This window comes from Entamoeba histolytica, genomic scaffold (assembly GCF_000208925.1).
Source record: "Entamoeba histolytica HM-1:IMSS scf_1104750517769 genomic scaffold, whole genome shotgun sequence".
Lineage (NCBI taxonomy): Eukaryota > Evosea > Mastigamoebida > Endamoebidae > Entamoeba > Entamoeba histolytica.
The window spans coordinates 1-24,208 of record NW_001914954.1 but is presented as its reverse complement, the minus strand read 5'-3'; the positions used below and the strand labels follow the sequence as shown (position 1 = coordinate 24,208).

The window sequence follows — 24,208 nt, the reverse complement described above, 5'->3', positions numbered from 1 at the left end:
TCTTTCTTATTTTTTCTCTGTTTTTCTCTTCCTTTTTTTTTTCTCGACGTTTCTTTATTTTATGAAAAATAATAAGGGTTTAACAATTTTTAAAAACTTTTAATAACAAAATTAATAACATAAATCAAATGTCATCAAAATTAAAAAGCCTTGATGAGATGATTGAGATTGAATATGAAAATGAAATGAACAAACAAAAAGTCGACTGTAAAAAACCTAAATTCCCAAAGAATGAAAGTACTGATTCATGGATGGATATGCCAGCAAATACTTTGAAGCATAAAAAAGACATCAATGACCAAAAAGGGGATTTAGCTAAACAAGCATATTCTGCTTATGAAAGAAAGATCCGGTGGCTAAATCCAAAAGACACTGAAAAGGAGTATCAACAATACAAACAAAATGATCAACTTCGTCAAAAAATACAAAGTGGGTATGTTTCTCCTGAAAAAATTGATTGTTTACAAAAACAACTTGCTCGAGGTAAAAAAGAAGCTCAAAGATTTCATAGAGAACGAAAAGAAAAATCGTTCCAAAGAGATTATATCAATGTAAATAATAAAAAATTTAATGAACATGTTAATCAAGCTTATGATCAATATACATCTGATATTAAAGATGCATTAGAACATTAATCATATATTTTCTAGTAACTCTATTATTGTATACATTATATTTCCACTTCTTTTAATCATCTTAATTGATGATGATATTATTTCATTTTTATATTATGAAGAAAATAAATTAATAAGTATTTTATTCTTTTTATTCTATTTTATTTAATTATAATAATATGGAAATAATACACATATTAAATAATTCGATTTATTAATATAATAAATTAACAACTTCCTAAATCATTCAAGTATTTTTTTCTGGTTTAAAATTATTAATAATTAAATTTTTGAAAAGCACTTTTTATATTTAAAGATGTAATAAAAACATCTGAAGTTCATTAATGAAATAAATTATTTCTTTTGTAAATTGAAAGAATTTTATATAAAACCAAAGTGAGACAGTATTTGAAAAAAGAAAGTAATAAACAAAGGAACAATCAATTCGTATGATTGTTATTTTATTCTCATTTTTATGGTTAAAACCTTTTTCATAAACCCTTAAAAAAACTAAAAAAAATAAAATAAAAAATAAAAAAATTTTAAATCTGAGTAATTCAAATGAAGAGACAAGACCTTAGTACTACTAATTATTTCAGTGACTTTGTTCAGAATATTGCTGGTTATTTTTGTCCTAATTCAAAACCAACTCAAGGAATTCATCGCATGGCAACTCTTCCACTTTCATCTTCGTTGTCACAAGGAATTTCTAGCATTCCTAAACAAGAAACATCGTTGTTATTTGGTATTGCTTTTGACCGTAGGTTGGAAAAATTAAAAGAACAATATGCTGAACAACCTGTTGCACAAACCCAAAACAGTGATAGTACATTAAAAAGACAAGATGCAGGAAATCTTTTAAGAGAAAAACCAGAAGAACAATTTGAACGTCCAAAAGAAGTTACTAAACGAAAAGTAGAAGAAGCTATACCAAAAACAGAAGATAAAACAACAAAGAAGGTTGTTGAACGTAAGCTTGATACTGATTCTGCAAGAATTAGACAAACAATTGCTAAGTTACGTGAAATAAATTTTGAAGATATTGTTCAATGTTTAAATGATAGAAAAGAACGTTTAATGAATAAGGATAGTGTTAAAGGATTTAGTCATCTCAATTCAAATACAAATGACGAAAAAGTTCTTAAAGCAAGTATTAGTTCATTATTGTTGAGTTCTTCTTCTGAGGAAGAAGAATTAGTTCCATTAGGAAAGAAAGATAAAAAAGAAAAACAAGAAGAACAGAATGAAGAAAGAAAAAAATTTAAAAAGTCATCACTTAAAAGAACTGTTAAAGTATCTTCTCCGAAAAAGAAAGTAGTAGATTTAAATAATTCTTTAAGATCTGTTAATGATAAAAGTCAAGGTCTTTTATCTTTTGATATTAAAGACTCAAATAAAAGTGTCAACGAACAACCACTTCATTTAGATTCTAGTACTAAAAATTCTTCTCTTTCATTTACTTTACCATTAGATTCTAGTTTGTCTCAAAAGAAAACAGATCAAACAAATCAATTAAGTCTTGACTTTAAGACAGACAAACCATTTGACACTAAAGAAGAGTCTAAAAGCCCTTCTTTTGATATAAAACCAAGTTCTTCATTTTCCTTATTTGGTGGTGACATTATTAATGATACTAAAAAGAGTGATACTCAGCCAACAATAGGTACAACCCTCTCAACTGAGGAAAAAAAAATAGAAACTAATTTTTCTGGTTTAACAGAAAAGCCATTAAGTTCACCTTTCTCTCTCAATGGATTTTCATTTGGTAAGTCAACAGAGAAGCAACAAGATACATTTACTGGTAATGCTTTATTAACTGATAAACCAAAAAGTATAGAATCAAATACGGAAAAGCAAACTACAAGTATAGATAAAACTCCAAGTACAACTACTGAACAACCAAGTACTAATATGTTTTCAAATATTGGTTTTTCATTTAGTATATCAGACGATAAACAAAATTCTAACACCAATGCTGTCATCAATGAAAATAATGATAAACAAAAAACAACACAAAATAATTCTTTTGAAACAACATCCAGTACTACAGATAAATCAGGAAGTAATGTTTTTTCTATTAAAGAATTATCATTTGGAACTTCTAATGAAAAAAGTACAACAAATTTATCAACACAACCAACAACCACAAATACCGATAAATTAACAAATAATACATTTTCTCTTGGTGAGTTTTCATTTGGCTTATCAAATGAAAAACCTAAATCTAATTCAACACAAGACTCTTCAACAGAAAAATTAAAAGAATCAAATACAAATGTAGAGACTCCATTAGCTAATCCATTCTCTCTTAATGGATTTTCATTTGGTACTTCAACTGATAAACAAAAAGATACATTAATTAGTAATCCCTCATTAACTGATCAATCAAAAACTATTACATCAACTACTCCAGGGTCAAGTTCTGATAAACCAATAAATACAAGTAATGATCAATCAAAACCTACTACAGTAAATTCAGATAATAATAAAACAGATAATTTTACAACTGCTCCAACTCCAACTCTTGAACAATCAAAAACTAATACATTAACAACAAAACCAAGTTCTGAACAATCAAAAACTAATTCCTTTGCTAATACAGGATTTTCATTTAATACTTCAAATGATAAAACAAGCGTTGATCCATTTGCAGCATTCACTTCATCAACTACAACAACTAACCAATTAGGAAATTCTTCATTTGGTTTTGGTGTAATTAATGACAATAAATTACAAGATAAGACAGTAACAAACAATAATTCAATTGGCTCAACAGATAATTCTGCAAAAGATTCTAACACAACAGTAGTACAAACATCTAAGTTATTTTCAGGACAAGAACAAAGTTCAGGTTTGAACGTTCCAAATAGTCCCGGTTTAGAGTCTCAAAAACAAACTACAACGTCTGGATTTGTTTTTGGGAATTTTGGGTCATCCAATGTAAATCCTTCAAATGAAAAAAATACTACTTCTTTTGGTCAAAGTAATTCAAGTTTAGCTGGATTTTCAAATACTCAAACAACACCTTCTTCAACAGCTCAAGGACCATTAACTAATCTTACTTTAGGAACAAATCAAACAAACAACACAAATTTGGGATTTTCAAACTTTTTTAACTCTAATAAACCAACAGAAGGTATGAATGGTCAATTACAAAACACTTCTCAAACAAATAACACAAACCCATTTGGAAATACAAACTTTGGAAATCAAACAATCAACTTTTCTGGAGGACAACAAAATCAAATAGGATTTGGTCAAATTGGTGGTTCAAATTTATCAGTCCAGGGAAATACGTCTAATGGGAATCCCTTTAGTTCATTTTCAAATAGTCTTAGTCAATTTGGAAATACTATTAATTCGAGTAACAGTGCATTTAATGTGGATGATGTTAGTGGGTCTAAAAGCTTTTCAAAGAAGAGATAAAATTAATGTCTAAAAAGTGATTAATTGAATGAAATTTATTAAAAAAATTTTTATAAGTAAGTTTATTTTCTTAAATGATAAAATTAATTATGAAAAAAGTTATGTTAAAAACAATCAAATCAACTTAAACTCAATTTAATAAGTCTTGATAGATAAACGAGGAACTACATTCATTGATTGCATTTCTTGGAACAATAATTTGCAGGCATATGGCATTGTTACATTAGTACAATATAACGAGGATTCACAGAATTTACAATATCCAGAATGTCCAATTAAACCACACTTTTTACAAACACAAACTTTAAATGCATCTGATGAATACATTAATCTTTCTAATAACAAATTAGTTGCTCCATAACCAATTAGACAATCTCGTTCCATTTCTCCTAAACGCAATCCACCATCTCTTGATCTACCTTCTGTTGGTTGTCTTGTAAGACTTGATTTTGGTCCACGAGCACGAGCATGCATTTTATCAAGAACCATATGTTTTAATTTTTGATAATAAACAGGGCCAATGAATATATAAGCATGAAGGGCTTTACCAGTGATTCCAGAATATAACTCTTCTTTTCCATCATAAGAATAACCAGCTTCAATCAATATTTTTGACATATCATCTAATTTGTCTCCACCAAATGCAGTACCATATTTAAATGATCCATCCATTAATCCTGCTTTACCACTTACTAATTCAAGAAGTTTTCCAACTGTCATACGTGAAGGGAAACCATGTGGATTCATAATAACATCAGGACAAATACCTGTATTAGTAAATGGCATATCTTCTTGATTTACAATTAAACCAGTAACTCCTTTTTGTCCATGTCTTGATGAAAACTTATCTCCTAGTTCTGGTCTTCTTGAGGTTCTTAATGAGATTTTAACTTTTAATGGTTCTTCTTCATTTGAAGTAATTAAGACTTGATCAACATAACTAGGAACTGGTCCTTTATATGTCAATACTTCTCTTCTATATTCATCATCTTTTATAGTGTCTGTAGTAAGAGTTCCAATTGTATTAAGAGGAACTTGTTTATTTAAATAAATGGAACCTGGATTTAAGATAGAACCTGGAGAGCAAACCCCATCAAAATCCAATGACTTGTATTTTGGTAATTCTCTTTCTTCGTCTGTAGGACATACAACCCGATCGCATGCTCCATTTTTATATTTTTTGATAACACATTCAGCTTTTCTATAAACAAAACATCTTCCATACCCTCTGTCAATTGAAGCTTTATTTAAGATAGAAGCATCTTCAATATCATAACCAGAATAACTCATCACAGCAACCATAGCATTTTGACCAGCAGGTAATTTATCGAAATTAATCATATCTATAGTTTTTGTTTTAACCATTGGTATTTGTGGATAGTATAATAAATAAAGTAATGTATCAACTCTTTTAAATTGATTATATCCAATTGTTCCAATTGCCTGTTTACCCATAGCACATTGATATGTATTTCTTGGTGATTGGTTATGATGTGGATAAGGAATAAGTCCAGCCACAACCCCAAGAATTGATAATGGATCAATTTCAAGATGAGTAGTATGTTCATTAATTTCATTTTCATTAATAGCAATATATGAGTTATTTTCTTCATTGACATCAAGATATTCTATTAACCCTTCTTTTAAACAATCTTCAATACTCTTAAATCCTTCAACAATATCTCTTATTTCTTTAGGACCAATTTTACTTTTACAATTCTCTACAACAATTAATGGTCTACATACTCTTCCTCCATCACTAGAAATATTAATACTTCTTTGCATTTCATTTAAATGCAATGATACTTTCTTTCCTAACCGTCCATGTCTTCTTAATAATCTGCATTGTTTTAAGAAATGAATTGGGTTTTGATGAATTCCAAGTAATTGACCATTTAAAAATACTAAATAACTACTTGGTGCATTAACCTCATCTCCAGAAATTAAATTAGCGTCTTCAACTCCAAGATTAAATAACATTGTCACAATCGCTTCATCATTAGAATCTGTTGTAACTTCTGTTAATAATGAAAAGTTTTTAACTAAACCACAAGACTCTCCTTCTGGTGTATCTGAAGGACAAACCATTCCCCATTGAGACCCTTGTAATGAACGTGGTCCTGAAACTTTACGTGTTTTTTCAAAATGAGAATTTAAACGAGTCATCATTCCTAGTGCAGAAATATAACTTAAACGAGAAAGAACTTGAGTAATACCAGCACGATCCATATTAAATCTTTTTAATACCCAATTCCCAGTCGACAAAGAATGAATAAGTCCTTGAGTTATTCTATGTGGAGAAATACATTTAATGATATCAAAAGTCTCACTTCTTGATTTTTTAGTTAACCCCTTATTAGCAGCATTTTGTAAGTCAGTGTTAAATTGTTTAAAAAGATCTTCAAACAATAATGACATTAACTGTCCTGCTAATTCCATTCTTTTATTACCATAATAATCTTTATCATCTAACTCACCTGTTTCATCAGCTTTAAGAATCCAATTTACCATTAAAGCTATATAAATAATTTTAGTTTTAAAATTATATCTATTAACTTCAATATGAGGAAGAACCAAATTAGCTAATACATCACGTGCCTCTTCGATTTTAGGTCGTTTAGAAATATATCCTTTTTGACCAGTATAAATTTTTAAATGATTTCCAATATATCTTAATGCCTCTCTTTGATTTAATACATCTTTTGCTTTACACTCTTCAATAGAGTTAATCATCTTAGATGTGTAATGATTACCAACAAATTGTAAAAACTCCATATCACTCTCCATTCCCATTGCTTTTATAACAATCATAATTGGAAGATCTTCTGTTAAACTGTTATGTTTTAAATATAACTTTCCTTTCTTTAAATAAACGACTGTACGTGACTTAACTTCATGAGTAGCTGATGTAACTGATGCTGATAAGAATCCTTGAGTAGTTGTTTCAATTAAAATTCTATTTTTACTCATTTGTTCTTGTGAAAGAATAACCCTCTCAACACCTTTTACAATGAAATATCCACCTGGATCCATTGGACATTCTCCATGTCTTATAAATTCTTCAAATGTATTATTATATAAAACACAGTGTTTACTTTGTAACATTATAGGCATATATCCAATTGTAACAGTTTTTCTAAATATTTTATTATCTCTAGTATATTGAATGTTGGCAAGGATTGGTGCTGTATATGATATGTCTCTTAGTCTACATTCTTGTGGAGTAATTGACTCTTTTTTATAATCAACTTCAACACATGGAGTATCAACTTTTACATCCAAATACTTTAAATAAAATCTTGGATCAGCATCACATGTAATTTTATCATTTGCTTTAACAATTTGTTTTATTTCTTCATCAATAAAATAATTGAATGAGTCTATGTGTTGTCTAACTAATCCTCTTGCTTTAACAAAGGCTGGAATTAATCTCCATTTATCTTCAACAGTATTAATAGCTCTCCCTAAGTCTGGACAATACACTTCATTTTCAATATCCTCCATTTCAATATTATGTTTTTTTATATAATCATCCACCTGTTCCTTTTTAATTCTCTCCATTATACTTTTTCTCAGTTATTCTTTCTTTTTCATTTCTTCTCTTTAATTGTTTTTATTATTTCTTTATTATTTCTTTTCTTTTGAAGGGTTTGCTTCATAACTCAAATTTGAAATTTTTTGTTTTTTATTTTAGTTATTTATAACAATTTCTCCTTTTTTGTTACTTTTATTTCTGTCTTAAATATTACCAATCTAATGTTATTGTTTTTAATAAAACTAAACAGAATTATCATCAATACTTGTGTTTTCTAATTGAAATAACCAATGGTTGAAGGCTATGTATATTTCCATAAAACTTATGGAACTTCGTTTTATCTAATTTAATAATGAAAAGTTTTCAAGTCTTAACTATTTGATTTTTAACTTTTTTCAATTCTATTAATTTTTATTCTTTTTTTTAATGAGAAATATTTATAATAACAAAAATCATTTTTATAAAAAAGATATTTTTCAGGAAAATATGTTTTTAAAGTGTGAATTTTTGTTCATTTATACCAAAGTAGTTGATTTGTAATGTACTGTTATTTTAGTACTTTCTTAGTAGTATTAATTGTAACTGGTATAAACGAATCACTTTTGTAAATATTATGCTATTCCGTTTAAAGAAATGTTTTTGAATTTTTATTGTTTTTTATTTCTTTCAAACCTCATTAAATTTCTATCTACACTATCTATATTCAGTATTTTCATCATTATTTCTGATGGGATGTTTTGTTTTTCTTATTCTTTCATATCTTCTATTTTATTAATATAATTGTTGTGAATGTGAAAATAAAAAATAATATAAATCATGTGTTTTGAAAGTAAAATATTGATAAAAATAATGATTGACTTGATGTTAATAACGTGGATTAATTATTTAAACATCATTATTTTGAACTTATAAACATCAATTTAAATTAAAATGGAAGAGTTAATAAACAAGAATAATCAAATAATTAAAGAAGTAATAGAAATACTTCCAAACATTCAACAATCAATTGATGATACTACTAAGAATTATCAATATTATATAGGAAGTATTAAAAATGAAGTATTTGAAATAAAAGATGATGAAACATATTCAGAAGCAATTAAAAGAGGAGAAGGAATATTTGATAGGATTGATGAAACAGAAAAAAGAAGAAAAATAGTGATAGAGAAAAGTCAAGAAACAATCAATAAAATAGAAATACTGAAGAATAAAATATCAAGAATCATACAAGAATGTAAATCAGATGAAGAAATGAAACAAATAGAAACGTATGAAATATACTATTTGATTCAGATAAATATAATTGAAAAGGTAATACAACAATATTTGAAGAAAGAATAATTAACAAATAATGAATATTCAGAAGGAAATAAATTTGGAGGATATGTTCATTCTAAAATTGATGAAGTTGAAAGTTATATTAAAGATTCACAATCATTTGTATTTTCATTAGAATCAAAATGAAGAATTGAAGGAATGAAGGAAATTAATACTAACCAACAATATGCATTTAAATTAATGAATCAATCATATGATATTTTTATTTAAATTTGGATATAATGGTATTGTTGTTGGTCAAGAAAAAAGATAAAACAATATCATCTTGTAACCAATATTCATTTGAATATAAAAGAAAAAGAATTGTACTTTGTTTAAAACAACATCCAAAAGATTTCATAATAAAATGAAACAAAGTAATTGAAATGAAAATATTCAGTCAGGAATAATTAAAATTGAAAAATAATAAACTATGATAATATAATTAAATAAAAATAAAAATTACATTAGCATGACTATGTTTATATTTCTTATTCACCATTTCAACTTTATTTTATTATTCTTTGCTATTGTATTTTGTTAATGACACTCAAAACAATCATTTTTCATTAAAATAACAGTAGAATAATTAAGTAAACATCATATTATAAAATATAATAATTATTAGTATCAACATTTTTGAATAAATATATTTACATTCATTATGTTATCATTGAATAGATTCTGCTTCTTGTCTTTATTCATTTTTTTATTCATTTTTTTTATGTGTAATTTTATTTTCTTCTTTATTGATTATCACAAAACTTTTTCTATTTCCGTGGTTAATCCATGAAATTATAGTTTTATATTGTTTTTATTATAAAAATTGAGTAATGAATAACAAAAATACTATTAAATTTATTAAATTATTATAAAAAAAATAATATTACCAATGTTTTGATGTTATCCATAAAATCATTTTAAAGAATAAATTGAATATTAAATTAAATGTGTTATTTGAAAGGAGAAAAAGACTGTTATAACAATTAACTAAATATAGACATTATTAATTAAATAATAAATATAATAAACAAAATAAATAATAAAATTTAAATAAATAACATAAAATCATACAAAAACATAAGAGTATAACAAAAACAAAAATACTTAATAAAATTATTAATTATAAGATTGTTTAATACAAAAGCTTTAATAAACAATTATAGTGTAATTAAGTCATAAAAAATAAAAATAAAAAATTTCTAATATCGTTTTATTATTCTCTCTTTTTAATTTAATTTCCTTTTACTCCTTTTTACTCCATTTTTTTGTGTTTCAAATTTTGTTTTATACTAAGTTAGAAAAAGAAAAATTAAAGAAAAAAATACTACGTGTTATTTTGTTTCCTTCTATTGTAGCTTAGCTCTTTTACTACATAAAAACTATAAAAAATAACAATTAATTGAAAATTACTATTCAAATAAACAAAAAATGAACTGAAAAAACCACATGTCTTGGAAGTGTGCTCTTTGTGGTTTGTATTTTCTTCTATTTTAATTAAATAACTGTTTAACTGTATAGGAAAGTCAGTATACTTTGCTGAAAGGAAACAGGCTGAAGGAAAAGATTGGCATAATATTTGTTTTAATCAATATTATAAAAAGAAAAGACAACAAGACGCTGAAAAGATTAATGCTGAATATACAAAAGTTGCAGATGTATGCCCAGAATGTGGTGAATTAAGAAAAGATTCAGAAGTTCGTTTTTGTGCTGGGTGTGGTTATAAGTTCCAATAAAATCGATATAACCTGTTAACAACAAAAGTGGTACTATAGTTCAATTCTTCTTATCATCTATTCGGGGTTATATTTTATCTATTTAAATTAAAATATCTTTAAGATAATATTTAAAAAAAAATTATATCTTAAAAAAGGGCTACTGTTTAAAAAATGTTTGAAGAAGATTTTTTTTTCTTATCTTCGTTATCTTTTATTATTTCATTTTTCTTAACTAAAAATTTAAATAGTGAAATTAAAAGAACCAAGTAATAAATTCACATCATATTAATATCTTCTTACTGAAATACTATTGGAGCAGGTGGACTCATTGGAATTTCAAGAACTGAATGATACTCAAATCCAACAAATTGAGCAATTTGTTCACAAATTCTTCTTACTTTATTTGGAAAATCAGTAGAATTATCAATAATAATTTGGTGTGGATGAATTGACCATTTTTCTTCAATTGTATAATCAAGAGCTGCAGCTTCTTCTGGACGTTCTCTTCTGGCTGGATTTGATTTTCTATCATAATACCTTAATGCACCAATAGCAGTTGTTCTTAAATGAAGAACAAGGTCATATCTGTTTTTACAAAATGAGTCATAATCAAATCCTCCTTCTTTCATAACTTTATCCCAATTATCTTCTGACATATAAGCAGCAGAATCCATACTTCCACGATCAGAAAGAATTAATGTAATTTTCTTATTAGTTGATTTAGCATATGTATAAAATTGATCTTCCATAGCTAATTGACATCTAATTTTACATAATTCCCAACATAATTTTTGATTTTCAGAGGCATGAGCAGGAAATCCAGCTCCTGAATTAAAGAACATAGTTGAATTCTCTTGAATATGAAAAACTTGAATTCCAAGTGGTCTAAATTGATCAGCAATTAATGACAATGAAGTTGTTTTTCCTCCTCCTGGTCCTCCAGTAAGTACAATTCGTATTATTTTAGGTTCTTCATCAGGAACACACTCTATTGGATTATCAACAAAACTAACAGACATTAAATAATAGTTTTCAGGGTTTGTTTAAATATCCAATGTTGAACCATTTGTAATTTCCTTTTTGTAGAAAAGTTAACTGCGTTTCATTCTTTCAAGTAATTGTGTTTATTATAAACACACAGTTTTTGGTATAAAAATGTTGAATTATGTTTAAGAAGAAAATTAATAATTTTTCTTCAGTACATCATCTTATTTTACATGAATTTACACAATAAGAAGGGTTTCATACATCATACAATTTAAGTTAGCCTAAAATTATCTATCTTTCGTTTTTGAATAAAACATATTCATTTTATTGTTAGAACTAACAAAAAAGTATTGAAAAACGAATTATCAAATAAATTTTTTAAATAATATTACTTAAAAATAATTTGAAAATAAAGAAACAATCTTAAATAAAAATACTCAAATAATAATTATTCTAATAATATTTTTATTAAAATATAATTTATGAATAGTATTTTTAATAAATATTGTCTATTATTTTATCAGAAATTAGTAAATTATCTTATATTAAAAAAATTATTATTAAACTTATCTTTCAGAAATTCATTAAGATAAATTACTAAATGAAAAATTAGTTGACTTCATGAAAAAAGACTTTAATTGAAATTATTAATTTCTATTGTCACTCTAAGTCTTAAGTAAAGGAACCTTTGAATTAAGACTTGAAATAAAAATAAAATATTTTGTGAAACTTAAACAATCATTTCTTAATATTCATCCACATGTCTTTGGTGATGCTTAATATTTATTTCTTTGTTTTAAAGAAAATTAAATAATTATCACATTATATATTAGAATTTAGTTAAACATTTTTTGTGAATAATCAACCAATGTTTAATTAAAAAAAGTCATAAAAATAAATGAGAAAAGATATTATTAAATGAATTAAAGTTAGTTAATAATTCATGATTGTGTGATGTTATTTGAAAATTATTTTATTTATTTCTTGGTTATAATATTGTTGTGTTTGAGTAAAATGATTAATGGATAAATCTGAATAAATAAATAATGTTAATAGAAAGAAATGATAAAAAGAAGATGAATAAATAAAAATGAAAGAAAAGAATTAAATAAGAGTAGACCTGATAAGTTCCATTGCTGCTATTCTTGCATTAATTTCAATGTCATCATTCCTTCCACTTCCTATCCAATTGTCATCTCGAGTGATATATCCCATTTCAAGATATCTATCAATATCTTCTTTCATTTCTGGATTATTATTTTTCATGTTTTCCATCATTTTCAGTTGGTTTTCAAAATACTCTTCAAAGAGTTGATCTTCCCATCCTTCTCTTGTATTGTTCATTTCCTGTTTTGACTTTCTTTCTTCTTTCTTTTATGTTGTTGTCTCTTCTTTTCTTTTAATCATTTTTTGGTTTTTGACTTTTCTTGTTGTTGTTTATCTTTTTTATGTTTTGAATGAAAAAAGAAATGAAAAGAAAAATCAATATAGTTTTATTTTACTGAATGAAATATCACCTCCTGACTTGTCTAATATTTCACTTGCTTCTTCTTCAGTTTTTCCATCTATCATAACTTGTTCAATAAGAGAAATTGGGTATCGAGGAAGACATGCATTTTCAAAGTGAGGTAATGTGGGTTTAAAGATAGGATTAGTTTTATTAAACGAAGAATCACCATGAATTTGTCTAATGTGAAAAGGTTTCTGCAAAATATAATCAACATCAGTGTTACTCATAAATTTAATCTTGTCATTTTTAATTCTTAACACACCTTCAGAAAAGTCTATAACTGCACCAATTGATTTAAGTGTGTTTGTCCCTATTAACAAATGGTCAAGTGGTGAATCATCTCCAAGCACATTCAGTGTTGTAATACAATACGTATTTCCAATAATTATTGGAACAAGATGAATGACCCCTATTGTTTCCATTCTTCCTACTCCTTGATACATTTTTTTTACTCTATAATCTATTTGTGTTTCTAAATTACATTCTTTACATGCTCTGATTGATATTACTGTTTCTTGTGCCCCACAGTCTATCATTGCCTCTTTGACAACTCCATTAATTTTAACTTTAATAAACACTAATTCTCCTTTAACTAATAACTCTGGATGTTCTTTTTCTAGAACTTTTATCTGTCTTTCAATTTCTTCTTGTCTTATTCTTTCTTCTATTTTCTGTTGTTCTTTAACAATTTCCATTCTTTATTTTTTTCTTTTTAGTTTTTCACTTATAATTTTATTAATGGAATCAATCATCCATTCTCATCGCCTTTCAACTGACACCCTTCGTGCGGAAAATGCTCGTTTACGTCTCAACGCTTCTAATGCTCTTTCAGATTTATTGGTTAATACCAGAAATAATTCTATTTCCTCTATTCATCCTCTCCTTTCTAACCTTTCTGATATTCAGTCTCTCAATAAACAACTCCAATTAAATGCAGTTCAACTCTCTAAACAAACTAAACATTGGTCTGTTTCAATAACAAAACTCCAAGACACTCTTAATGAACTTGGGAATCTTGAAATTGTCGGTCAAACTATGGAATCTCAACTCAATGACATTGACTCTGCTATTCGCAATCTCATTCTTCTTAAAAATTAATTCTTTTTTCTTTATATCTTTTTGTCCAATTTGCATTGAAAAAGAAAGTTATTAGCTCAGCAACATCACATACAAATTCTAAAATAAAAACAATTTGGGGGTTTCGTTATTATCTGATCATAATGTTGACTTCAATAAAATAGATAATGCCGTATTTAAGACTATTGGCGAGTATTGTTTGTTAGTGGAACTTTAGGGTTGAGTGTGGGTTATTGTCGCAACTAAAAGTGAGTTTTATTGGTAATTGTTGAAGTTAAAGAAAATGGGTTTTATCCATAGTAATGTTATGTAAAATAAGGTAAATGTTATTGTAAATATGGCAAATTTTAATCCTATTTAATTTTAAACTAAAATTTTGGCAGTAATTTAAATGAAGAAGGTTTGAAAGGATTTTGTACTAAGAAGAATGACATATGCTGGAGATATTAACTCTCTTAGTTTTCAGCTCAATAAAAATCTCAATAAGCAAACCTCAGTTGATTATTCTTCTTAGCCAGTTTGATTTATTTCATTCTTTTCTCTTTGTTGACCTTTCACCATTTTTTTTTTATTCTCTTAGAATAGATATAGTGAAAACATAATCCATCAAATGTCTATTGTGTTAGTATACTAAATCTCTTCAGTCTCTCCTCGTTTTTCTTTTATTAATATTTCACGTCTTTTTTAGGTATTTTTTATTTTTTACTAATTGAACTTTCCAATAAAAACGAAGAGTTATGACAGAATATGCCTCCTAACAAACAAAGGTCAAAACATCTAATACCACATAAAGCAGATTAAGAACATTATTAAAAGAGAGGGATATTAAAGATAACAAAGAAGAGAAAGGAGTGATAGATTAATAGTAAAGAGAAGAGAAAATGGAATAAGTGTTTTAAATAAACAAATAAAATGAATGTATAAGAAGAAATAAAGAAGAATAAAGAAAGAATGAACAAGAAAAGTTAAAGAGAGAAAGAAAAGTATAAAAGGAATAAAGAAAAGAAAGATCAGAAAGAAGTTGATAAAATAACACAAAACACTTTATGAGATAAGAAGAAAAATGGACAAGAGTATAAAAAGAAATTAATTAGATAAAGTAGACTCAGATGGAGAAGAATCATCAGGAATAGAATTTACAACAACAGGAGAAAGAAGATGACGATTAGAAGCATTTCTATCACTCATCACTTCAAATTGGATTGGAGTAGCTCTAGTAGATGTTTCTGCAAGATTAATTTCTAATTCAGGATTTAAATCAGTTTGGAGAGGTGAATTAACTGATGATAATCCAGAGGCACACATAATAATCTTTTTCTTAGCAACTCTCTTTAATTCATCAGCACAACCTGATTGTTGAACAAGATGATTAAAGATAGTATTTTCATTATCAATCAAATGAGAAGGAGAATCATTTTCTACTAATTCACCTTTATCAAATACAAACACTTTATTAGCATCCATAATACTTTGTAATCTATGTGCAACAGTAATCACTGTACATTCATTGAAATTCTTTCTAACCATTTCTTGGATTGTTTTATCAGTTTGAATATCAATATTTGCAGTAGCTTCATCCATAATCAAAATCTTTGATTTTTTTAATAATGCTCTTGCTAAACATATAATTTGACGTTGTCCAAGTGAGAAGTTATCCCCATTTTCTAATACAACATCATCAAGTTCATTTACACTATTTACTAATTTAAGAACACGTTTCATTTCTTCATCTGAAGTGTGTTTTGTTGGATCAAGATTATCTCTTACTGTACCACTAAACATAGTAGCTTCTTGAGGTAAAATACACATCCTATTTCTTAATATATGTAATGGTACTTTGGTAATATCAATTCCATCAACAAGAATTTTTCCTCCTGCAGGTTCTTCAATTCTAAATAATCCAGCCATTAGTGTTGATTTACCACTTCCAGTTCTACCAACAACACCAATCTTTTCTTTATCTTCTATTGATGCATTAATTCCTTTGAGAACTAATGGTAATCCTCTTCTATATCTAAATTTATAATCTTCAAATTTAACTTCACCTTTAGAAGGCCATTCATCTGGAGGTTGTTCATAATTTTCTTTCACTCTTTCTGATTCTTCATTTCTTACTTTGTTTATTAATAAAACTCTTTCTGTTGATTGCATAATGGTTTCTATTTCAATCAAACTCATTGCAAAATTAGTAATGGCAGTTGGAATATTAGTGATATTTGTTAATGCAGTTCCAGCAATAGAGGCATCCATTGATGCTCTCAATTTGGTTATAACAATTACAATAACAGTGATAATAGAAATAGCAGCCCCAATCCAATCCATTCTTTGAAGATACCAATACTTAGCCATCTTACAGGTATAGAGAGCCATAGTGTTATTTTTGATTTTATCAATTAATTTAGCTTTAAATTCATTTTGACCATTAGAGACTCTTATTGTTGATAGTCCCATTAAAGTTTGGTCAAAATGAACGAAGATAGGTGATCTTGAAACACCTTCAAGTCTCTGCATTTCAATGACTGGTTTAACTGTGAAAATATAAAAAGCTACAAAAATTGCAGCTATAACAAGGGCAAAAATAACTAAATAGATACTGGCTTTAGTAATAGTAATAACAGTAATGACAATAGTTGATATATTAGATAATAAAGGTTCAACATAATAAGGTAAACTAAAATCAATCTGATGGAAATCTCTTGAGAAGTAATTAAGAATTCTTCCCATTGGAGTAACATCGAAAAATCCTAGTTTAGCTTTTAATAATTTATGAATTAATTTCTTATGAAGATTTCTTGATACATTTACACAGAAGAAAATTATAAACAACTCTGTGGCATAAACACCTAAGAAATCAGCAATAAATGTATAACAGAATTTGTTAAATTCTTCTCTATTTCCTTGTGGTAATCCAAGTTTTGGTCTAATAGATCTTCCCCATGTAGTTAAAAATACATTATAATAAAATAATGCTGTAATTCTTGAAGCAAGAAGTATTAAAACCATACCAAAAAGAATAACAGAACCTGCTTTAATATATTCCCAATATACTTTAAATGAAACTTTTCCAAGTTCCCTTATTTCTTCTCTTATTTTTGTATTACAACCATCTCCTGAACTAATTTCACCATTTTCTTCATTATTCTCACTCTTTTTGGATGAAAGAGTCTTAATAAATTGAGATGCTTCAAGACTACTATTTTTTAATTCTTCTAAACTTCCATTAAATGCAAGTTTGTTGTCATCAATTACTATAATTCTATCTGCTTTCTCAATGAAATATGTTTGGTTAGTTACTATAATTCTAGTTTTTCCTTCGAGATTTTTCTTAATTGCATTTTCAAATATATATGTTCCAACATGGAAATCAACAGCAGACAAAGGATCATCAAGAAGCATGATATCATGTGAATTGTATAATGAACGTGCTAATGCAATTCTTTGTCTCTGACCACCAGATAGATTAGATCCTTTTTCAGCAATAACATATTGATCTCCTCCAACTAAATTATCAATATCAGAAGTTAAACAAGCATCTTTTATTGCTTGTTTATATTTTTCTTTATTATATGGAGCTAAGAAACATATATTTTCTCTAACAGTTGCATTCATTAACCAAGCAGATTGAGATGAATAAGTAATTTTACCATTAAGATAAGATTCTCCTTTTTTCTTTTCTAATTCATTTAAAAGTGCTAATAAGAATGATGATTTTCCACTTCCAACACTTCCTAAAACACATACAAGTTCTCCTTTTTTAATTTTAAGTTCATCACAAGCAAATGCAGTTTCTCCATCAGGGAAAATATAATTAACGTCATTCATTTCAATTGCATTTTCTGATTCTTTGTTAACAACTTGAATTGGTTGTAATTCTGGTTTTAATAAGAATCTTTTGATTCTTCCAAGAGAAACAATGATTGTTGTAGAGCACGTAGCCATTAGTCCAACTGTCCTAACAGGAATTCTAATAGAATTAAAGAGTGCAATTGTTGTAATCACACGAGCTAATTGCATTTCAGATGATGACATTACCATAGTCACAAATAATGCAATAGACATAGATGACCCAATTTCAACTGTTAAAGTAAAAAATGAACATCTAAAGAATCCAACCAGAAAAACAAAGAATAATTCCCAGAGTCTTTTTTTGCCAATCCTTTTTTCTGTAGTTTTTTCCCAATTATTGTATTTAATAAACTTAATATTATGAAGAATCTCTCCCATAAAAGATACTCTTTTATCCTTCATATATACAAATTTACTGAACAGTTTACCATTCAAAAATCCAAATCCAATATTAAGTAATAAGAATGCAATAAAGACAATCAATGGAACATATACCCATTTACCCATATTAATATAAATTAGTACAAAGAGAACAATAAACATTACTGGAGATGCTAAACCAAAAAATACCATCTCAACATTTCCTATAAACACTGGTGCATCATTTGCCATTAAATTAACAAATCTTCCAGGCTCTTCTATTCCTGAAGCATTTAATTTTAATGCTTTATCATAAATAAGACCAATAAGACCATTTCTTATTCTAACACCTAAAACAAAAAGCCATTTCTTTCCAAACTCTTGAGTAAAACAAGAAATTAATTGGAAAACAACAGTTAAAAGAATAAAGAATATTCCCCTTTTGAGAGTCCCTTGTGGATTATTAATCCATTTAATAACATATTGCAGCATAAGTGGAAATGCGAGTGCAATTAATTCATAAATTACCATTGTAATATAACATAACAAAAACATTTTCCATTCTAATTTAAATATAACTAAAAATAAACTAGGACGTTTTGATTGAGACTCTTTTTCCCATTTCTCTTTCATACTTGCTTCATATTTTTCATATTCAAGTGTTTTTGGTAAAGTAGATAAATCAGGAATTCTTAAATTTCCTTTTCTTCCTTTTAATAATTGAGGCATAGTTTGTCTAAAAAATAATGTTCTAAAGAATTTAGCAATAGTATTTGGAGTTTTATCATATTTAATTACATCATCAGTTTCAAAAAGACCATCATCATGAGAACTAGTATCTTGTTCTTCTAACTCAATTTCATTAGCATTAAATGTGACAGTTTTCTCAGACATAGCGAATAAGTGACTCTCTTAGATTAAAACCCTTATATACTAATATCCACTTTCAAAAAAATTCCAAGAAAAAGATAAATCTATTCAAACCTAATCAACTGCACTCAAAAACTATTACTAAAAATAAGAGTCTATCTTCTTCTTAATATAAAACTCCATTTCTTCTTCTTTGGATTTTGGAATTTTATCCTATGATTTATTTTCTAAATTTTCAAGACTTTTTTAGTAAATATCTTATTTTTTAAGAAATATTTTTGAACAACCAAATTCTAATTAATTCTATTTTGTACCTGAAGTGTAAAAAAGATCGATAATGTAAACAATAGGAATTTTCAAATAAATTTGAACTTTTCCCCATAACTTTTTCAATAAAATGAAAATCAGTTCCAATCTCAAATTCACTTTTTGAACATAGAAATACTTTTATTATTTCGTATAATAATTGCAACAACAATTAAAAATATTTTTTAATGTATTTTTTCCAATAAAAAAACTATTTTCTTTATGTGGAAAATCTTTAAGATTTACTTTAATGAAACTTACTTTGTTTTAATAATTTTTTGAATAAAAAAACACAGTGAATAAAAATATAACTATAACACAAAGAAACTCTGAGCTATTATTAACAAATATCATAAAACAACATTCAATAAACTCAATGTAACTGAATTAAAGTATCTGTTCCATAATTAAAAAATTAAAAAAAAGATTAAAGAATTATAACATTTTCTTAGAAAAAAAAATAGAGAGAATTTTTATTATTTTAACTTTAAGATAAAAAAAGAGAAGAAAATAACAATTACTCTTTAAGAATTTTCAAATAAACATAAATAAACAGTCTAATAAAAATAAAAATGGAAAGTGTTAGTACAACAATGAAACAAATAAAACAGAAAACCTTTTGTAACTTTTTAATGAAACCTAAATGGTTATAAATTTTGAATTTTTTATAACAATCCTTTTTGGATAAAAAGTGATAAAAAATTAATTTTCTCAAATAAAATGAATTAGTAATTAGTTAAAAACAAATCTTAGAATAATTAACAAAAAATAAATTATTTATGTTATTCTGATTTTATATTGAAAAACAAAAAATAAAACCAGAAATTTCTTTTGACTTGGAAAAGTTAAAAACAAAATTGATAAATACGATTTTGTTGATTGCATTAAATTAACAATGCCTTAATGTAACCAGGGGTATCTGGATCTCCAACATGTAAACAAGTATATCTTATTGTATCAAGTAAAGAATTAATTGCTTCTGTGTAATCAACATTATCAGCAAAATTTTTCAATTGCATAATGCAATCTTTAACCTAAATAATAAGTCTTTTTATCAAACAACAATAATTAAACTACAAAAATAAAACAAACTTTAATAGGTGATTTTTTATGGAAAGAACCTAATTCGGAGATATTATCATTTAAGATGATACAACCAGTCATAACTCTTAGACAGAATAGATTAGTTTCATTATTTTCAAAGATTCCTTTTTGAACCATATCATTACATACATTTGCAAATAATATTAAAATTTCACTAAAAGATGGATTAATAGCTCCATTTTGAACACCTTTAATAATTGTCACTAAATGTGCCATCATAGGTGATGGATTAGCAATAAACATAGAAATTCTATTTGCCACTTCATCAGGAATTTTTAATTCATCTTCTCTTTTAAATTGTTTCATTCTTGGAAAACTTCTTCTATAATAACTAAAGTCATTTTGAATACCAGGATTAGTAACTTTTTTATTATCAAAAGCTAATACAAAATCAAGAATGACACCAAGTTGTTTGCATAATGCCTGTTTATCTGTTAACGTAGCTTTAGCGTCGTCACGAGATAATTCAGTAACTAACTTTGGAAATTCTGTTTCTATAAATATGAGTATTAAATAAATCTATCATTTTTATTGTAAAGTCAAGGTTTTTCTCCTTATTACTTGGATATTTGTAATTTCTTACTCATATTTAATAAATAAAATTAAAGAATAACAAACCTAACAAAACAGCAAATTGATAGAACTCATTAATAATATCAGCTTGAGAAGAAATTACTTTCCATGCCTCTTCTTCTGGTTGACTCATACCACTTAAATTATCAGACCCTGTTCTTGCAGAAATGGCTTTTCGAATTAAGTCATCTTGGCCATGATAATTTGTGACTTTATTTAAAACATCATCTTTTCTTCTCAACATAATATCAATGTCATTCCATATTTTTAGCTCAGCTTCTGATGGGCTAACATCTATTCTGTTATTATTTTTTTATTTCTTTATTAGCTTTAAAATTAATTAAAACTTCTTTCTTCTAGAATTAGTTAAATAATTAAAATTTGAAGAAAACGAACTTTCAAAATCAATCGTAATTTGTTCACCTGTTGCACCACCTCGAAAAAGTGCTAAAATCTGTCCCATAGTCTATACTGATTTTTAAGTTCAAAGATTTTTGATTTTAGAAAAATATCTGTTTTTAGATTTTTTTGTTTTCTTTTTTCCTTTCTTTAAAATTAATTAAAGATAATTTTTCAACAGTAAAAGACACCATTTATCTTATTATTTACTTCTATCTTTCTGATATTACAATTAATTTTTGTTACAAAATGTTTATAGTAACAAACATAAATCAATGAAGTGTTTGGTATGACCAAATCAATACAATAAATAACTTGATTTACCAAAAATTGAATTATGAAAATATGAAATAACAGAGTTATATTTGATTAATAAAAAAACAAAATTCTTTGAGTATTATTGAACATTATGTCGTTTCATAGCATTTATACAGCTTGTTAGAAAATGATGGTTATGTCTATAAACAAAGTAAGAATCCAATAAAAATAAATTTAAGGTATTGTCCTAATCTCACTTAAGATTGACACTGAAAAACTTGATTAAAAGGATTAATAAAAATGGTTGCTTTAATCAAAAAATAAATAACAAAAAAATTGTGAAATTGTTGTACTAAGTGTTGTTATAATTAAGTTTATTGACCAAACGAATTTTATATATCTGCACTCTATCTTAATATAAATAATAACTTCTTATTGTATTAAATCCATTTTTATATATTGAAATTTGACTAATAATACCTATCGAGTTGATTTATATTTCCACTTAAAATAATAAAACAGAAGAAAGAGAGTAGAGAGATTGTAAATGTCATTTTATTTTAATGTTTATTTTGCATGGAGTGAAAAAGATAATAATAACTTAAATTTTTAAGAATAAGTGTTGTTTATATAAATTAAAATAGAGGTATTGATAAGGAAGAGGTATGGAAATGAAGTAAAAACAGAATAAGTTAAAGATCAATAACATAAATTATCAAAGTACAGACATAAAATATTGATTATATTTCTTATAGATTAGTATTTTATTTATAAAAACCATATTTTTGATATTCATTATGTATGAATGAGTTGAGATAAATGAAAATAATTTATTTCATATTGATTTTATAATAATAAAACTATGGAGTATATTGTAATTCAAGATGACACTCAATAAGTTATAAATAATATTTTTCAATGAAATATTAAGTATAGATATATGATATTGAATCATTTATAAATTTATATTCTTCATTTTTCTTTTATTCTTATTTAATGAATATTCAAATGAATATTGTATGTTTCAATGACAAGTTTACCGAGATTCTCTGTCTTATTAACAAGGATATAATTAATTTAAAGTTTATTTCTTTCAATAATGCTAAACAAAAAGTGTAATAATTCCATTTAGTATTTCATTAACTAAATCTTTTAATTTTAACACAAATAAATTATATTGTTGTGTTTGTAATATTTTCTTTGTTGGTCATGATAAATAAGAGTCTTTTTGGTTATTAACTAAAATATTTTATCATTTATATGAGTATTAGATTATTTTATTTCTTAATTCCTTTCTGACGATGAATTTAGAATAACAATAACGAATTATATATATTTATATTAATCATATATTATAGACAATAAAGTTAGATAATTCTAGCAAAAGAAAGAGTATTGTTCTCTAATAATTAAATTTTAAAAACTTGTCTTTATTTTTGCTAATCTCTTATAACAAATGTTATTATTATAATGTGATGTCTTGTTGAATGATTTAAAGTTTAAACATGCTTATGAACAATTTATTTTAATTTCATAGATTCAAGAACAGAAGATGATAAAATAATATAAAAGAGTAAAAGTTTTTTCTTTCAAAGTTATTTTCTTTTCTTTATAATACAATTAAATTCCATTTTTAATGTTTAGGATAAACCTCTTTTTTGTGATATGATATGGTTAAAATGACATAACTTCTATTTTATAAAAGAAGATAAAATGGTTAATACTCAATATTTCAATGAAATTCCTAAATAAATGTTTTTTTGGATATGTTATTTTTATTTCATTTCATTTATTCTTATGAACAAAGTGATAGATATCATATATTATAATAGAATTTAATTTTTTTTTTGATTAAAGACAAATAATTCTGTAATTTCTCTGATAGATTTAAGAAAGAATTACAGAGTAATAAAACAAGACAGAATGTTAGACTTTCATCAAAAAATAATAATTTTAACTTAAAAAAAAATAGTAAACAATCAATAAAATTTTAGGTTTGAGAAGAATGCTCTTTTAATTTACTTTTGTTAATGAATGTTTTATAGACGTTTGTTTGTTGTATTTGTTATGTAAATATTTCAAATCCAACAGAAAACAAGATTCAAAAAAGAACTATAAAAAAGAATTTAATGATTTGTGTGTTGTTTCTAATCTATTTAAGTTATGGTGAAGTCATCAGTGGTACTCCTGAAACATTCACTCAACTGACAAAAAACATGTCATTTGTTAAATTCTATGCTCCATGGTGTAGTCATTGTATTGCATTACAACCAGTGTTTGAGGCATTGGCTGATGAATATAAAAGTAA

General features: G+C 25.9%; 8 protein-coding genes across 8 annotated transcripts; 3 read left to right on the top strand and 5 right to left on the bottom strand.

The window, feature by feature from the left end:
- Window positions 1–128: 128 nt before the first annotated feature.
- Window positions 129–635, top strand: EHI_095880 (uncharacterized protein; the record flags this gene model as incomplete). Its single annotated transcript, XM_649796.1, has 1 exon — window positions 129–635. The coding sequence occupies one exon, from the start codon at window positions 129–131 to the stop codon at window positions 633–635; it is 507 nt and encodes a 168-aa protein (XP_654888.1).
- A 540-nt stretch (window positions 636–1,175) lies between these two features.
- Window positions 1,176–4,040, top strand: EHI_095870 (serine-threonine rich protein; the record flags this gene model as incomplete). The annotated part of the gene is made up of 1 exon (XM_649797.1): window positions 1,176–4,040. One exon carries the CDS (start codon window positions 1,176–1,178, stop codon window positions 4,038–4,040), a length of 2,865 nt encoding a protein of 954 aa, XP_654889.1.
- Window positions 4,041–4,175: 135 nt separating this feature from the next.
- EHI_095860 (DNA-directed RNA polymerase III subunit 127.6 kDa polypeptide, putative) lies at window positions 4,176–7,544 on the bottom strand (the record flags this gene model as incomplete). The annotated part of the gene is made up of 1 exon (XM_649798.2): window positions 4,176–7,544. One exon carries the CDS (start codon window positions 7,542–7,544, stop codon window positions 4,176–4,178), a length of 3,369 nt encoding a protein of 1,122 aa, XP_654890.2.
- Window positions 7,545–10,863: 3,319 nt separating this feature from the next.
- Window positions 10,864–11,629, bottom strand: EHI_095850 (uncharacterized protein; the record flags this gene model as incomplete). The annotated part of the gene is made up of 1 exon (XM_643157.2): window positions 10,864–11,629. One exon carries the CDS (start codon window positions 11,627–11,629, stop codon window positions 10,907–10,909), a length of 723 nt encoding a protein of 240 aa, XP_648249.1. The 3' UTR covers window positions 10,864–10,906.
- Window positions 11,630–13,079: 1,450 nt separating this feature from the next.
- On the bottom strand, window positions 13,080–13,802 carry EHI_095840 (DNA-damage inducible protein, putative; the record flags this gene model as incomplete). The annotated part of the gene is made up of 1 exon (XM_643155.1): window positions 13,080–13,802. One exon carries the CDS (start codon window positions 13,800–13,802, stop codon window positions 13,080–13,082), a length of 723 nt encoding a protein of 240 aa, XP_648247.1.
- Window positions 13,803–13,845: 43 nt separating this feature from the next.
- Window positions 13,846–14,205, top strand: EHI_095830 (uncharacterized protein; the record flags this gene model as incomplete). The annotated part of the gene is made up of 1 exon (XM_649803.1): window positions 13,846–14,205. One exon carries the CDS (start codon window positions 13,846–13,848, stop codon window positions 14,203–14,205), a length of 360 nt encoding a protein of 119 aa, XP_654895.1.
- A 1,065-nt stretch (window positions 14,206–15,270) lies between these two features.
- Window positions 15,271–19,284, bottom strand: EHI_095820 (ATP-binding cassette, putative; the record flags this gene model as incomplete). Its single annotated transcript, XM_649804.1, has 1 exon — window positions 15,271–19,284. One exon carries the CDS (start codon window positions 19,282–19,284, stop codon window positions 15,271–15,273), a length of 4,014 nt encoding a protein of 1,337 aa, XP_654896.1.
- A 1,166-nt stretch (window positions 19,285–20,450) lies between these two features.
- EHI_095810 (uncharacterized protein) lies at window positions 20,451–21,706 on the bottom strand (the record flags this gene model as incomplete). Its single annotated transcript, XM_649805.1, has 4 exons — window positions 20,451–20,600; window positions 20,659–21,164; window positions 21,289–21,537; window positions 21,640–21,706. 4 exons carry the CDS (start codon window positions 21,704–21,706, stop codon window positions 20,451–20,453), a joined length of 972 nt encoding a protein of 323 aa, XP_654897.1.
- Between the last annotated feature and the right edge of the window lie 2,502 nt (window positions 21,707–24,208).